Consider the following 13,723-nt stretch of genomic DNA (forward strand, 5'->3'; position numbering starts at 1 on the left):
GGATTTAGGGTGGTTTTGGGGTGGTTTTGGGTTCCCTCACCGGCCCCACGGGCATGCCCAGGGATTTGGGGTTTGGTGTGAATTTGGGATGGTTTTGGGGTGATTTTGGGTTGGTTTTAGGGTGGTTTTGGGCTCCCTCACCGGCCCCACGGGCATGCCCAGGGATTTGGGATGGTTTTGGGATGATTTTGGGGTGGTTTTGGGGTTCCCTCACCGGCCCCACGGGCATGCCCAGCGCGATCCGCAGCTCGTCCGAGAGATCTCCCGGCTTCTTCTCCTTGAGCCGCGTCTCAAACTCCTTCCCCTGGGGACACGGGGACACCGAGGATGTCACGAAAGCCCCAAACGTCCCACAGGGATGTCCCCAAAGCCACCAATGCCACCCCCAGCATGTCCCCAAACCCCAAAATGTCCCCAAACCCCAAAATGTTCAACCAGGACGTCCCCAAACCACCCAAAATCCAACCACAACGACCCCAAATATTCCCCAGGATGTCCTCAAACCTCCAAAATCCAACCAGGACGTCTCCAAATCCCCAAAACTCCAACCAGGATGTCCCCAAATGTCCCCCAGGAGAGCCCCAAAGCCCCAGACATCCCCCCAGGTGTCCCCAAACCCCAAAACTCCAACCAGGATGTCCCCAAAACCCAACCAGGATGTCCCCAAACCCCCAAAACTCCAACCAGGATGACCCCAAAGTGTCAAAACCCAACCAGGATGTCCCCAAAATCAACCAGGACATCTCCAAATCCCCAAACTCCAACCAAGAGGTCCCCAAACGTCCCCCCAGGTGTCCCCAAACCCCAGAACTCCAACCAGGATGTCCCCAAAACCCAACCAGGTGTCCCCAAACCTCCAAAAATCCAACCAGGATGTTCCCAGACTCTCCAAAACCCAATCAGGACATCTCCAAATCCCCAAAATGTCCAACCAGGATGTCCCCAAATGTCCCCCAGGTGTACCCAAATGTCCCCCAGGTGTCCCCAAACCCCAGAACTCCAACCAGGATGTCCCCAAATGTCCCCCAGGTGTCCCCACCTCGTAGTAGAGGTCCCCGTGGATGGTCAGCTTGGGCTTGGTCTGCCACTTGAAGAAGGCGTCGTGCAGCTTCTGGTAGTCGATGTCGATCTTGCCCATCTTGGGGCCGCACCTTCTCCCTCATCTTGGACTTCATCGTCTTCTGCTCCTCCTGGGGGACAGCGCAGGGGACAGTGGGGACACGCCCGGGGCCGTGGGGACACGGGGTGGCCCTGGGAGCCTCGGGGGAAGTGATGGCAGCCACCAAGGGACAGAGGTGTGACCACCATGGCCACAAGGTCACAGAATCCAACCGGGGTGTCCCCAAACCTCCAAAATCCAACCAGGATGTCCCCAAATCCAACCAGGATGTCCCCAAACCTCCAAAATCCAACCAGGGTGTCCCCAAATCCAACCAGGACGTCCCCAAATCTCCAAAATCCTCCCATCCCCCTTGATGCCCCACAGCTGCCCCTCAGGCACTCCCCGAGGTGTCCCTGACATGTTCCCAGGCTGTCCCCGAGGTGTCCCCAAGCTGTCCCCACCTTCTCCTGCAGGGCCTCGCGCATCTCCTGGATCCCTGTGAACCTCCAGAACCTCCCCAAACCCCCGAGACCCCTCCCCAAACCCCACCCCATGCTCACAGCTGCCCCTCAGGCATTCCTGGAGCTGCCCCCAAGCTGTCCCTGAGGTGTCCCCAGACTCCCCGAGGTGTCCCCGTGGTGTCCCCACCTTCTCCTGCAGGGCCTGGCGCATCTCCTGGATGCCTGTGAGCACCAACCCCTCCCCAAACCCCATCCCATCCTCACAGCTGCCCCTCAGGCATTCCCCGAGGTGTCCCTGACATGTCCCCGAGGTGTCCCCAAGCTGTCCCCGTGGTGTCCCCGTGGTGTCCCCACCTTCTCCTGCAGGGCCTCGCGCATCTCCTGGATGCCTGTGAGCACCAACCCCTCCCCAAACCCCATCCCATCCTCACAGCTGCCCCTCAGGCATTCCCCGAGGTGTCCCTGACATGTCCCCGAGGTGTCCCCAAGCTGTCCCCGTGGTGTCCCCGTGGTGTCCCCACCTTCTCCTGCAGGGCCTCGCGCATCTCCTGGATGCCGGTGCGCTTGATGAACTCGGGCAGCTCGAAGGGCGGCTTCTCGATGCCCCTCTTGCCCTGCAGGTATTTCCTCTTGAAGCACCAGTGCCGCGGCACCGGCACCGAGTTCCGCGTGGCCTTCAGGTGCACCAGCAGCTTGGGGTCCTGCGCCGTCACATCGTGCATCTCCACCACGTCCGGGCGGGCCACCAGCTGTGGGGACAGCAGGGACACCAAGGGGACATCAGGGGACAGCAGGGGAGTTAAGCAGGGAGAGCCCCAGGGTGACACAGAGTGACCTCTGGGTGGTCACATCGGGCATCTCCACCACGTCCGGGCGGGCCACCAGCTGCGGGGGACAGCGGGGACAGCAAAGGGGCATCAGGGGACAGCAGGGGATGGCAGAAGAGTTAAGGGGGAAGAGCCGCAAGGTGACACAGTGGGACACAAAGTGACCTCTGGGTGGTCACATCGTGCATCTCCACCACGTCCGGGCGGGCCACCAGCTGTGGGGACAGCAAAGGGACATCAGGGGACATCAGGGGACAGCAGGGGAGTTAGCAGGGAGAGCCCCAGGGTGACACAGAGTGACCTCTGGGTGGTCACATCGGGCATCTCCACCACATCTGGGTGGGCCACCAACTGTGGGGACAGCAAAGGGACATCAGAGGACAGCAGGGGAGTTAGCAGGGAGAGCACCAGGGTGGCACTGTGGGACCCCAAGTGACCTCTGGGTGGTCACATCGGGCATCTCCACCATGTCAAGGTGGGCCACCAGCTGTGGGGACAGCGGGGACACCAAAGGGACATCAGGGGACAGCAGGGGAGTTAGCAGGGAGAGCTCCAGGGTGACACAAAGTGACCTCTGGGTCATGACATCGTGCATCTCCACCATGTCAAGGCAGGCCACCAGCTGTGGGGACAGCGGGGGACAGCAAAGGGACATCAGGGCAGTTAGCAGGGAGAGCCCCAGGGTGACACAAAGTGACCCTGGGTGGTCACATCGTGCATCTCCACCACGTCTGGGCGGGCCACCAGCTGCGGGGACAGCGGGGACAGCAAAGGGACATCAAGGGAGTTAGCAGGGAGAGCCCCAGGGTGACACAGTGGGACGCAAAGTGACCCTGGGTGGTCACACTGTCCATCTCCACCAAGCCAAGGTGTGCTACCAGCTGGGGACAGCAAGGGACAAAAGACAGTGACAGGGGCAGAACCCCAGAATGGTGCTGGGGACCCCAAAGTGACCCTGGGTGGGGACACAGGACACCAGGGTGACACTGGTGGGGTGACAAGAAGATTGAGGGCCCAAGGTGACCCCTGGGTGGGCAACTGGGAGCTGAGTGTGACACCAGTGTCCCAGGGAGGTGACAAGGGGCACACTGCACAGCCCAGGGTGGCTCCGCTGTCCCCACCGGGGCTCCCAGGGGACAGGAGGTGTCACCTCAGGGCTGTCCCCAGCTCCGAGTGCCACCCACACCCACGGGGGAGGGGGACAGGGCCGTGTCCCCAAGTGTCACCTGCTTCAGCTCGGCCACCGTGAACCTGTTCATGCGCCGCAGCTTCTTCTTGGACAGCTTGGGGACCTCCTGCTTCTTCTCCTGGGGACACGCAGGGACAGCGCAAGTGACACGGGAGGGACGCCCCGGGTGGCACCCGATGGCACCGCCCGCTGTCCCCATCCCTGAGCCCTCCCTGTCCCCCTCTGTCCCACCTCAGGGACTGTCCCCTCCTTCCCAGTCCCTGCTGTCACCACCCCCAGTGTCCCCAAACACCCCCGTGCTGTCCCCAACTCGGTACCAGCTCCAGGTGCCACCTCCTGCCACCCTCAACGTCACCCCACTGTCCCCTTAATGTCCCCAGTGCCACCTGCTCATCCTATCACTGCTGCTGTACTCCTGTGTCTCTCGTGTCCCCAGTGCCACCTGCTCGTCCTCAGAGCTGTCCCCAATGTCCCCAATGTCCCCCTGTCCCCGTGTCACCTGCTCGTCCTCGGAGCTGTCCCCATGCCCCCAATGTCCCCCTGTCCCCGTGTCACCTGCTCGTCCTCGGAGCTGTCCCCATGTCCCCAGTGTCCCCCTGTCCCCGTGTCACCTGCTCGTCCTCGGAGCTGTCCCCAATGTCCCCCTGTCCCCGTGTCACCTGCTCGTCCTCGGAGCTGTCCCCGTGTCCCCAGTGTCCCCGTGTCACCTGCTCGTCCTCGGAGCTGTCCCCGTGTCCCCAGTGTCCCCCTGTCCCCGTGTCACCTGCTCGTCCTCGGAGCTGTCCCCGTCGCTGCCCCTGGTGCCATCCTCGGGTCCCTTTTTCCGCGGCACTCCGGCGCTCTCGGCTCGCTCCGCCCGCTCCGGCTCCTTCTCCTTGTCCTTCTTCACCTCGTCCGTCAGCTGCGACGGGGACAGGGACACGGGACAGGGACAGGGACACGGGTCAGGGACAGGGACACCCAGGGGTCAGGGACACACAGGGGACAGGGACAGGGACACGGGTCAGGGACACACAGGGGACAGGGGACAGGGACACACAGGGGTCAGGGACACACAGGGATCAGGGACACACAGGGGACAAGGACACGGGTCAGGGACAGGGACACGGGTCAGGGACACACAGGGGACAGGGACACACAGGGGACAGGGACACACAGGGGACAGGGACAGGGACACGGGTCAGGGACACACAGGGGACAGGGACACACAGGGGTCAGGGACAGGGGTCAGGGACACACAGGGGACAGGGACACAGGTCAGGGACACACAGGGGACAGGGACAGGGGACAGGGACACACAGGGGACAGGGGACAGGGACACGGGTCAGGGACACACAGGGGACAGGGACACGGGTCAGGGACACCCAGGGGACAGAGACAGGGGTCAGGGACACCCAGGGGACAGGGACACCCAGGGGACAGGGACACACAGGGGACAGGGACAGGGGACAGGGACACCCAGGGGACAGGGACACGGGTCAGGGACACACAAGGGACAGGGACACACAGGGGACAGGGACAGGGGAAACCAGTCAGGGACACGGACAGGGAGAGAGAACAGGGGACACGGGTCAGCAGCACCCAGGGGTGACACCGGAGTGACCCTGGCACCCAGCAATGACCCCTCAGCACCCAGGGGTGACCCTGGCACCCAGGAGTGACCCCTGACCACCCAGGGGTGACCCTGGCACCCAAAGGTGCCACCGCCCCCCAGTGTCACCTTGAAGGCCTCGAAGATCCTCTTGAAGAAGACGAAGTTGGGGTCGTAGATCTCGGGCTCCTCGCTCACGTACTCGATCTCCACCTCGGGGGCGTCCCCGGGGGGGGGCTCGGGGTCCCCCCGGGGGGGGGTCGGGGTTGGGGCCCCCTCCCGGGCCCCGCCCCTCCCCCGCTTCTTCTTCTTGCGGTTCCGGCGCTTCCGGTTCCGCTGGGAGGGGGACAGGAGGGGACAAAAGGGACAGTGAGGGGACAGCAAGGTGGGACAGGTGCCTCTAACTGGGGGGACAGGAGGGGACAAAAGGGACAGTGAGGGGACAGCACAATAAAACAGGTTCCTCTAAATGGGGGGGGACAAAAGGGACAGTGAGGGGACAGCGAGGTGGGACAGGTGCCTCTAACTGGGGGGGACAAAAGGGACAGTGAGGGGACAGCGAGGTGGGACAGGTGCCTCTAACTGGGGGGGACAGGAGGGGACAGTGAGGGGACAGCACAATAAAACAGGTGCCTCTAACTGGGGGGACAGGAGGGGACAGTGAGGGGACAGCGAGGTGGGACAGGTGCCTCTAACTGGGGGGGACAAAAGGGACAGTGAGGGGACAGTGAGGTGGGACAGGTGCCTCTAACTGGGGGGGACAAACGGAGACAAAAAAAGACAGGTCCCTCTAAATGGGGGTGACAAAAGGGGACAGTGAAGGGACAGCGAGGTGGGACAAGCTCCTCTAAATGGGGGGGACAAAAGGGGACAAAAAGTGGACAGGGAGGGGACAGCACAGTGGGACAAGCTCCTCTAACTGGGGTGACAAAAGGGGACAGTGAGGGGACAGCAAGGTGGGACAGGTCCCTCTAAATGGGGGGACAGAATGGGACAAAAAGTGACAGTGAGGGGACAGCGAAGTGGGACAGATCTCTCTAACTGGGGGGACAGGAGGGGACAGTGAGGTGGGACAGGTGCCTCTAACTGGGGGGACAAAAAGGGACAAAATGGGACAAGTCCCTCTAAATGGGGGGACAGAATGGGACAAAAAGGGACAGTGAGGGGACAGCGAAGTGGGACAGGTCCCTTAGGGGGACAAGGGGGGACCCCCAATGGGATGGCAGAAAAAGGGACCAAGGTGACACAAGGGTGACACAGGTGACCCCACAGTGAGCCACGCCCCCTGCACTTGGAGGGGACAAAATAGGGACATTGGGGCAGCACCGAGAGGGGACAAAACCCCTCAGTGAGGGGACAAAAAGGGACACTGGGGTGACCCCAGAGCAAACCCCCCAAGACCACCGAGGGAGGGGACAATGGTGACACCCCAGTGACACAGGTGACCCCAGAGCCACCCAAGCCCCCTCCCAAATAAACCCCATCCGTGACCCCTCCCCCGGGAAATTTGGGGACCCTGGGGAGGTGCCAGTTTGGGTGGGGGTGGCCTGTGCCCCATTGTCCCCTGCGTCACCTCCTTCTTGGATGTCCCCGTGTCCTCCTCAGCCTCGGAGGCCGACGCCGACGCTCGCAGCTCCGTCTCCATCTCGTCCTCGGCTGGGGGGACACGGGGGGTCAGGGGTGTCACCCCCACCCCTGGGTGTCACCCCCACCCCTGGGTGTCACCCCCACTTTGGGTGTCACCTCCCACCTCTGGGTGTCACCTCCACCTCTGGGTGTCACCTCCACCTTTGGTGTCACCCTCATCCCTCAGAGCACCCATCCTGTTTTTTAGCAAAATTTTGTGGAAGTTTTTGGAGGGTGGGTGGCACCCAGTGGGTACCGGGGGGCACACTGGGGGGGTGACACCACCCTGAGGTGTCCTTGGCTGCACCCACAGGTGACAAACTCGATTTTTTGTGTGTAACTTTCCATTTCTCAGATGGAAATTCCCATTTTTTGGGCAGATTTTGATGCTTTAAAGGCGTTTCCTGTGACGGGGGGCACCCAGAGGGGACCGGGGGACACTGGGGGGGTGGCACAGGGGGGGCAGGGGACACCGGGGGTGGCACTGGGGGGGCAGGGGACACCGGGGGGTGGCAGGGGACACGGGGGGTGGCACTGGGGTGGCACAGGGGGGGGCAGGGGACACAGGGGGTGGCACTGGGGGGGGCAGGGGACACCGGGGGTGGCTCTGGGGTGGCAGGGGACACCGGGGGGTGGCACTGGGGGGGCAGGGGACACGGGGGGTGGCACTGGGGGGGCAGGGGACACACGGGGTGGCACTGGGGGGGCAGGGGACACCGGGGGGTGGCACTGGGGGGGCACTGGGGTGGCAGGGGACAGACGGGGTGGCACTGGGGGGGCAGGGGACACCGGGGGTGGCACTGGGGGGGGCAGGGGACACCGGGGGTGGCATTGGGGGGGGCAGGGCTCACCCGAGACCCCCGGCACTGTCACCAGCTCCTCCTGGCGGCTCTCCTTGAGCTGCAGGATCTTCTCCAGCGCCTGCGGGATCTTGGGGCCCACCCCGGAGTCCTCGGTCTGGGGGGGCACAAAGGGGGGGTCAGCGGGACCCCCGGGACCCTCCTCAAATGAAGGAGACCCCCCCCAAATCAGGGAGACCCCCAGGACCCCACCCCAAATCAGGGAGACACCTAGGAGTGCTCAGAAATCACAGAGACCCCCCCCAGAAATCAGGGAGACCCCAAAATTAGGAAGACTCCCAGGGCTGCCCCCAAAGAGACCCCAGACCCACAGAGACCCCTCCCCACAATAAAAGGACTCCAGACATAAAACCCCCAAACTCAGAGACCCCAGACCCACAGACCCTCCCCAACAGAGACCCCAAACCCACAGAGAGACCCCTCCCCCCAATAAAGGGACCCCAGACCCAGAAACCCCAGACTCAGAGACCCCCAGAGAGCCCCCACCCCACAGAGCCCCCAAAAGAGACCCCAAACCCACAGAGACCCCTCCCCACAATAAAAGGATGCCAGACGCAGAACCCCCAAGCTCAGACCCCCACAAAGACCCTCCCCAGCCCCCCAGTAGAGCCCCCAGCCCCCCGAGCCCCCAGCCCCACCTCTCTGCTGTCGTCGCCGGGGGGCGGGGGGGGGCCCGCGGGGCCGGGGGGCTCCCATGGCCAGGGGGGCTCCCATGGGGCTGCCTGGGGGGGGGCACACAAAGGTGACATCAGCTGGGGAGGGACAGGGGACAAAAGCGTCCCCCTCCCACCCACCCCAGGGTGCCCCCTCACCTCGGGGGGCCAGGGGGGTCCTGGCAGCCATGGGAGCCCCCTCGGGGGGGGGCGCGGGGGGCGGGGGGGGGTCAGCTTGGCCATCTCCTGCTGCCGCTCCTGCTCCAGCAGCACCGCGGCCTGGGGGGCACGGGGGGCACGGGGGTCAGGGGGGGCCTGGGCACGGGCCCCCCCCCGCCCTGGGTGCCCCCCAAACCCCAGGGTACCCCCCAAACCCGAGTGCCCCCCAAACCCCGGGGTGCCCCCCAAACCCCAGGGCACCCCTCAAACCCGAGTGCCCCCCAAACCCAAGGGTGCCCCCCAAACCCAGGGGTGCCCCCCTAAACCCCGGGGTGCCCCCAAACCCAGGGGTGCCCCTCAAACCTCAGGGGTGCCCCCCATCCCAGGTGTGCCCCCCAAACCCAGGTGCCCCCCCCAAACCCTGGGGTGCCCCCCAAACCCATGGGTGCCCTCCCAAACCCAGGGGTGCCCCCCCAAACCCAGGGGTGCCCCCCAAACCCAGGGGTGCCCCCCAAACCCATGGGTGCCCCCCCAAACCCAGGGGTGCCCCCCAAACCCATGGGTGCCCCCCCAAACCCATGGGTGCCCCCCCAAACCCAGGGGTGCCCCCCAAACCCATGGGTGCCCCCCCAAACCCAGGGGTGCCCCCCAAACCCAGGGGTGCCCCCCAAACCCCGGGGTGTCCCCCAAACCCAGGGGTGCCCCCCAAACCCAGGGGTGCCCCCCCAAAGCCTGGGGTGCCCCCCCAAACCCATGGGTGCCCCCCCAAACCCAGCGGTGTCCCCCAAACCCAGGTGTGCCCCCCAAACCCATGGGTGCCCCCCATACCCAGGGGTGCCCCCCCCAAACCCCAGGGTGCCCCCTCACCCGTTTCTGCTGCTCCAGCAGCTCCTGCTCCTTGGCCTTGTCCCCAAACGGGTGCTGGCCCTGGTGGGGGGGGAGCACAGTCAGGACCCCCCAGCACCCAAGGGTGCCCACAAAAGGGGTCACCCACCCCTCAATCCCCCAAATCCCACCCCAAAACCACCCCTCAGCTCAGCTCCTCAGCTCAGTCCCCCTCAAGGTGACCCCATCCCCTCCAACATGGCCCTGGGCCCCTCTAAACACCCCCAAATCCCACAACCCTGAGCCCCCCACCCCAAAATGCCCCCCGGGACCTGAGCGTGCTCCTCCTGCAGCAACATGACTGCTTTAACCCCCCAAACCCCCCCCAAAACACCCCTAAATCCCACACCCCCGACTCCCCCTGTGCCCCCCACTCCCCAAGGGTGCCCCCACCCTCCCAGGGGTGCCCCCCACCCCGAATGCCCCCATACCTGTGCCCGCTCCTCCTGCAGCAGCAGGGCCGCTTTAACCCCCCAAAACACCCCCAAACCCCACACCCCTGACTCCCCCCGTGCCCCCCACCCCACAAAACTCCCCCGTACCTGTGCCTGCTCCTCCTGCAGCAGCAGGGCCGCTTTAACCCCCCCAAACCCCACACCCCTGACTCCCAGGGGTGCCCCCCACCCCACAAATGCCCCCGTACCTGTGCCCGCTCCTCCTGCAGCAGCAGGGCCGCTTTAACCCCCCAAATCCCCCCAAAACCCCCCCAAACCCCACACCCCTGAGTCCCCCACGCTCCCCAGGGGTGCCCCCCACCCCAGGGGTGCCCCCATACCTGTGCCCGCTCCTCCTGCAGCAGCAGGGCCGCTTTAACCCCCCAAAACACCCCCAAACCTCACACCCCTGACTCCCCCCCCGTGCCCCCCACCCCACAAAACTCCCCCGTACCTGTGCCTGCTCCTCCTGCAGCAGCAGGGCCGCTTTAACCCCCCCAAACCCCACACCCCTGACTCCCAGGGGTGCCCCCCACCCCACAAATGCCCCCGTACCTGTGCCCGCTCCTCCTGCAGCAGCAGGGCCGCTTTAACCCCCCAAATCCCCCAAAACCCCCCCCAAACCCCACACCCCTGAGTCCCCCACACCCCCCAGGGGTGCCCCCCACCCCAGAGGTGCCCCCCGTACCTGTGCCCGCTCCTCCTGCAGCAGCAGGGCCGCTTTAACCCCCCCACACCCCTGACTCCCAGGGGTGCCCCCCACCCCGAATGCCCCCCGTACCTGTGCCCGCTCCTCCTGCAGCAGCAGGGCCGCCTGCTGCTGGGCCAGCGTCAGCCGCTCCTCCTCGGAGAGCCCCGCGGGGGGGGGGCGGCACCGGGACCCCCCCCCACGGGCCCCCCCAGCCCGAAGCCCAGCCCCAGCCCCGGCGGGGGAGGGGGGGGCACCAGGGGGTGCTGCAGGGGCAGCGCTGGGGGCAGCTGGGGGGGCAGGAGGGGTCAGGGGGGGCCGCCCGGGACGCCCCCACCCCAAAATTCCATCCCCCAGGGTTCAGGGCTGGGAGGGGTTGGAAACTCCTGAGCCCCCACCCCAAAATTTAATGCTCTGCCCACCCCAAATGTGGGGGGGCTGACGAATTTTAACCCCCCCCAACCCCAAATCAGGGTGTCATTGATGCCCCCACCCCAAAATTTAACACTTTAAACACTCCAGATTTGGGTTCTGGAAGGTTTATTCCCCCACCCCAAATCAGGGTGTCATTGACGCCCCCACCCCAAAATTTAACACTTTAAACACTCCAGATTTGGGTTCCGGAAGGTTTTAATCCCCCCCACCCCAAATCAGGACATCATTGATGCCCCCACCCCCAAAATTTAACATTCTAAACACCCCACATTTGGGTTCTGGAAGGTTTTAGTCCCCCCCACCCCAAATAATGATGTCATTGATGATCCCACCCCAAAATTTAACACCCCAAACACCCCAGATTTGGGTTCTGGAAGGTTTTAATCCCCCCCCACCCCAAATCAGGGTGTCATTGACACCCCCACCCCAAAATCTGACATCCCAAACACCCCAGATTTGAGTTCTGGAAGGTTTTAATCCCCCCCCACCCCAAATCAGGGTGTCATTGACGCCCCCCACCCCAAAATTTGGGGCTTTAAAACACCCTAAACCCCCCCAAAATGACCCAGGGATGTCCCCCCAATTGGGGGTCCCTGGAGTGCCCCAATCCCCCCCCAAAGCCCCCCCAGACCCCCCAAAATCCCACCTGGGGGGGGCGGGGCCTTGTCCCCCTCCTCGGGGCGCAGGGCGGGGCGGCTCAGCACGATCCCAGTCTGGGGGGGCACAAATTGGGGAGGGGGTCCCTGTGAGCCCCCCCTGCTCCGAGGGGACATGGGGACCCCCCCCCAGGGAGGGTGGGGGCAGCAGGAGCCCTCCCACCCCCCCAAAAAGTGGAATGAACCCCCCCTAAAGTCACATTAAACCCCCCAAAAATCAAATCAAACACCCCAAAAATCCCATTAACGCCCCCAAATCCCACTAAATCCCCCCAAAATCCCATTAAACCATCCCAAGATTCCATTAAACCATCCCAAAATTCCATTAAACCATCCCAAAATTCCATTAAGCCCTCCCAAAATCACATTAATCTCCCCCCAAACCACATTACCACCCCCAAATCCCACTGAATCCCCCAAAAATACCATTAAATCCCACAAAATCCCATTAAACTGCCCCCAAAATCACATTCCATCCCCCAAAATCCCATTCACGCCCTGAAAATCCCATTAAATCCCCCAAAACCCCATTAAACTCCTCCAATATCACATTAAATCTCTAAAATTCCCATTAATCTCCCCAAAAATCACATTTAATTCCTCAAAATCACAATAATCCCCCCACAAAATAGCATTAACCCCACCCAAATGAATTCCTCCTCCTCCTCAAAGGGACTCAAGGACGGGGCAGAATTTGGGGTCCCCCATTTTGGGGGTCTCACCTGCAGCGTGTAGGCCTGGAGCCGCTCCAGCAGCTCCTCACGGGTCCCTGGGGGGAAAAAGGGGGGTCAGGGACCCCCAAATTCTGCCCCAGAACCCCCCCCCAAATTCCTCTGCACCCCCAAGGACTCTCAAAACCCCTCAGCACCCCAAAAATTCCCCCCCAGGGAACCCCAAAACTCCCCTCAGGACTCACAAATCTCCCCAGGGGACGCCAAAAATCCCCCAAATCCCCTCAGGTGACCCCAAAATCCCCAAATGCCCCCTCTTGCCCTCAGACAACCCCAAAAACTGTGAAATTTCGCCTCCTACCCCTCAGATCTCCCCCAAACTCCCCCAGGTGACCCCAAAACCCCCAAATTTCCCCCTTTCCCCTCAGATCTCCCCTCAAACGATGCCAAAAGCCCCGAGAAACCCCCAAATTTCCACCCTATGCCGCAGGTGACCCCAAAACCTCCAAATTTTCACACTTCTCCTCAGATCTCCCTTCAAGTGACCCCCAAAAAAAACCCAAATTTTCTCTCCTACCTCTCAGATCTCCCCCAAGTCCCCTCAGGCGACCCCGAGCCCCCCCAGTTTTCCACTCATTCCTCAAATCTGCCCCTCGTTCCCCTCACGGCTCCATCCCAAATCCCCTCACGGATCCATCCCAAATCCCTCACGGATCCATCCCAAATCCCCTCACGGATCCATCCCAATTCCCCTCACGGTTCCATCCCCGCTCCCCCCCGGTTCTCCCCCCATTCCCCTCACGGATCCCCCCCGCTCCCCGCACCCTGCGCGGGGGCTCCGATGCCGGCGAGCGTGGCCTGGAGCTCGGGGTGGGCCCATCCCGCGTACGGGGAGCGCTCGGGGGCTCGGGGGTCCCTGAGGGGCTCCCCGCCCCCCGCCGCCGCCGCGTCCGCGCGCTCCGCCGCCATCTTGGCCCGGCCGCCACCGAGCGCGGCGCAGCCAATCAGAGAGCGCGGCGCCGCGCGCGCGCGCTGACGTCACGAGGTGAACGGGGCGGGGCTTGCGCAGGTATTGGAGGTAATGGGGAGTGTGGTGACGTCACGGCGGCGGAGGGGGTGGTGACGTGAGCGCTGTTGGAGTGACGTCACAGGATCCGCTAGACCCGCTCATTAGCATGGCCCCGCCCACACCGCTTCCCGCCAAACCGCAGGTCCTCGTTTGCATAGCTCCGCCCACGTGTTCTGCACGTATTCACGCTCATTTGCATGGCACCGCCCCAAATCAGCGCTCATTTACATCACACCGGAATTTCAGCTCATTTGCATGAGCCCCTTCCTGATCCAGCTCCTCATTTGCATACCCGCACTCATTATGCAGGCGAAAGTCCCGCCCTCTTTCCTGGCCCCGCCCCCAAACGCGGCCATTCATTTCCCACGAGCGCGGCTTCCTTCAGGCCACGCCCACTTCGGCACCTGTTAACCACGC

At 63.6% G+C, this 13,723-nt stretch overlaps 1 protein-coding gene across 1 annotated transcript; it reads right to left on the reverse strand.

The window, feature by feature from the left end:
- Window positions 1-4: 4 nt before the first annotated feature.
- On the reverse strand, window positions 5-13,267 carry SF3B2 (splicing factor 3b subunit 2). The gene is given in 17 exon segments (XM_064406440.1): window positions 5-304; window positions 1,040-1,144; window positions 1,146-1,190; window positions 2,085-2,312; window positions 3,617-3,697; window positions 4,343-4,480; window positions 5,300-5,506; window positions 6,744-6,826; window positions 7,648-7,753; window positions 8,295-8,378; window positions 8,469-8,588; window positions 9,336-9,395; window positions 10,569-10,685; window positions 10,688-10,767; window positions 11,560-11,623; window positions 12,289-12,335; window positions 13,062-13,267. Coding segments are annotated over 17 exon segments (2,010 nt in total). The 5' UTR covers window positions 13,207-13,267.
- Between the last annotated feature and the right edge of the window lie 456 nt (window positions 13,268-13,723).

Source organism: Passer domesticus, unplaced genomic scaffold (assembly GCF_036417665.1).
Source record: "Passer domesticus isolate bPasDom1 unplaced genomic scaffold, bPasDom1.hap1 HAP1_SCAFFOLD_235, whole genome shotgun sequence".
NCBI classification, from domain to species: domain Eukaryota; kingdom Metazoa; phylum Chordata; class Aves; order Passeriformes; family Passeridae; genus Passer; species Passer domesticus.